This window comes from Mus pahari, chromosome 10 (assembly GCF_900095145.1).
Source record: "Mus pahari chromosome 10, PAHARI_EIJ_v1.1, whole genome shotgun sequence".
Classification (NCBI taxonomy): Eukaryota; Metazoa; Chordata; class Mammalia; order Rodentia; family Muridae; genus Mus; species Mus pahari.
The window spans coordinates 73,020,941-73,023,663 of NC_034599.1; the positions used below are offsets into that span (position 1 = coordinate 73,020,941).

A 2,723-nucleotide genomic window follows, 5' to 3' on the forward strand; every position below is an offset into this window, starting at 1 on the left:
GAAAATGTTGGAGCACTGAAATTTCAGGACATTCCTCTCTCTATCCTCTCTATTTAGTCTTTCATAGGCAAAGGCTTCACCTTCAGGCCAGCATCATTCACCCCAGAAAACATCCAGTGTCTGCCTTTCTCTTTTGTCTCCCTTCCTCATTTCTCGGGAACCTAAACTCCAGCATTGACTCTGACTCCTACCTTCACTGGTCATGGCTGACNTGCTGAATTGTACAAGGGGAACAGAGTAGGACTCTGTCAGGAACTTGGACCTGATGAGTGTTGGACCAATGGAGATATGAGTGGGCAGATGAACATGGGTGATAAAGTTANCACCATAGGGTGCTAATCTTGCAATCCTGCTAGCATCTATGTATTTTACATTTATTTAACATTTATCTCAACATTTCTGGTTGTGTGAAGTTTGAATACTAACACTGTCCTGGTTGTAGACATATGTCATTGGCATGCATATGAAAATCACAGATAATCAAAAGGAAAAGAACAAACTACACGATGAGATAGAAATAAAGGTCCCCTAAAGGCTCTGTGGTCACCCAATCATGCTGTATATATACATATATATTGAAGAGCCACGGACAAGACTACCTTGTAGAGTCATGTGAGGAAATTTCTGAGTGCATGTGGGAACAACTCTAAGAAACCAAGACAGGAGTCTTGTGACCTCAGTTCCTTCAAACCATGGAGTTATGTTTGGATTATGCTTCTCTGCCCCTCCCAGCTGTAGCGAATAGGAGTGAGTTTAGCTCAGATTATTCCTTACAACTAGCTCTTGTCATTTATTTATACGTCTATATGGAAAAACATGTTTCTGTCACTTGCAACTTGGCCACCACATGCGTCTTGCTCTTGTGAGTGTACACTTTGCTCATGGGACTCATCAGTCTAACGCTCTGGATAAAGATGTCTATTACAGGAGACTTTAGTTCACCTCCTTCATGGACACCATTCTCCCAGGTCCCACCTCCTCTAGAGCAGAAACCAGGTCCCTCAGGAATTTGTAAGATGCCCTTGCCCTCTAGGGTCATAGATTTGGCTCTTATCTTTTACTTGGCAGAAGTTTAAGGACTTCTGAAGTGCTCTTGGTTTGCCTCCAAAGAGAAGCCCTGACCATGAGAGGTACTGCATGGACATTGACCTTCATTTGCTGAGTGGGCGTGGCTTTTCTCTTAAGATGAGACCCCAAGTCCTGAAGGCCAGTTTCCTTAACATCTCTTCATCAGCCTCCTGCTCTCCACCCTCCGTCACGCTCCCTGTTCAGCTGTTTCCCCTCTGTCTTTGTCGTGCTATCATATCCTCCTGATGGGCAGCTGTTCTCAGGCCACCCCGTGTAACCTGACAAAATGTTTTCCCCATCTGTTGTTCCCTGCAGTTTTCTGTGGAAGGGAAGCCCACTGTATTCTGTAGGATCCAGGTCCTTCTCTTGGGTGGCTCAGTCTTCTACAGGCCCAGTGCTGGTTGTGGCCATGAAGCCTGCTGAATGCTGGATGCTAGACTGGCATGAGCATCCATTGCTCCTTCCCAGGCCATTTTTACACAGTGGGGCAGGAGCTGCACAGCAGGATCATGGAAGTGAACACCACTGTAGCAGTAGCCTTTGTCTCCCAGCCTCTGCCTTTCTCTTGTCCCTGAAACTCAGTGTCCCCAGACTTCAAAGAGCCACTTACCTTTTCAAAGGCAGGCAAGTAACGGTTTTTGGCCCTGTCTTTTGCCAAGGCAGTCTTGGCTTCTTTTTGGTCTGGTGGACATATTATTAATTGCACAATCATTTCAGTCAGATCTAAAACACCTTCTGAATACATGTCAATCCTAAAAGACAAAAGTATCCNATTTGTCAAGAATCTCCTATTTTACATTTGAATGTGAAAAGCTGANAAATTTACTGTGAAAGGTGCTTGCAAAGTTATTTGTCTCTAGTGGGTCATTATCTCTTATATTGAACAGATATATTAGCTTCCCCCTTGAACATCCTGTTGGTTCTGATACACTTTTAGAATTTTAAAAAATTCTTCTCNTATACATTATATCCAGACCATGGTTCCCCCTCCTCCCTGCACTCCTCCCAGTTTTGTTTTGTTTAAATTTTGTTACACACCTATGCCCCAACCAAGCACAGAAAAATAATCACAGGCAGCCAGGCATGGTGGCACATGCCTTTAATCCCAACACTGGGTGGCAGAGGCAGGCAGATTTCTGAGTTTGAGGCCAGCCTGGTCTACAGAGTGAGTTCCAGGACAGCCAGGGATATACAGAGAAACCTTGTCTTGAAAACTAAAAAAAATAATAATAATAATAATCACAGGCCCATCTAGCAATGCGGTGATAATTGCTGGCATCTCAGAAGATAACCATCAACTCTACAAGAGGCTTGTTCTATCCCTGTCTGTCTGTCTGTCAGTCTACCTATGTACCCACCTCTCCCTGACATTGTTTGTTCAATAAGCATGCTGAGATTCTCAGAGCTAACAATCTGCATTTGCTGTAAGCNNAACACAAGTGTCTCTGTTCATCTCCCATTGTGCTGCACCCTGGAGTCATTTTTAGTCAGTGTTGAAGTTCTCCATCTATTTTTCATGAAGCACATCTGTATGACCTCCACTTGCTGCTGACAGATTCTAGGCTTCTTAACATTTGTCAAGACTTATCTTCATCAATCTACAGAGCAAGTTCCTGAACAGCCAAGCTAGGCAGTGAAGTAGTTAGAAAACAGAA

General features: G+C 43.9%; 1 protein-coding gene across 1 annotated transcript in view; it reads right to left on the reverse strand.

Annotated features, from left to right (window-relative positions):
- Window positions 1-2,723, reverse strand: part of LOC110328389 (glutathione S-transferase A2) — a 101,910-nt gene that overhangs the window by 91,857 nt on the left and 7,330 nt on the right. The window contains exon 5 of the mRNA XM_021207818.2: window positions 1,679-1,820. Within this exon, the coding sequence (XP_021063477.2) occupies window positions 1,679-1,820 (142 nt within the window). The remainder of the gene's footprint in view (window positions 1-1,678; window positions 1,821-2,723) is intronic.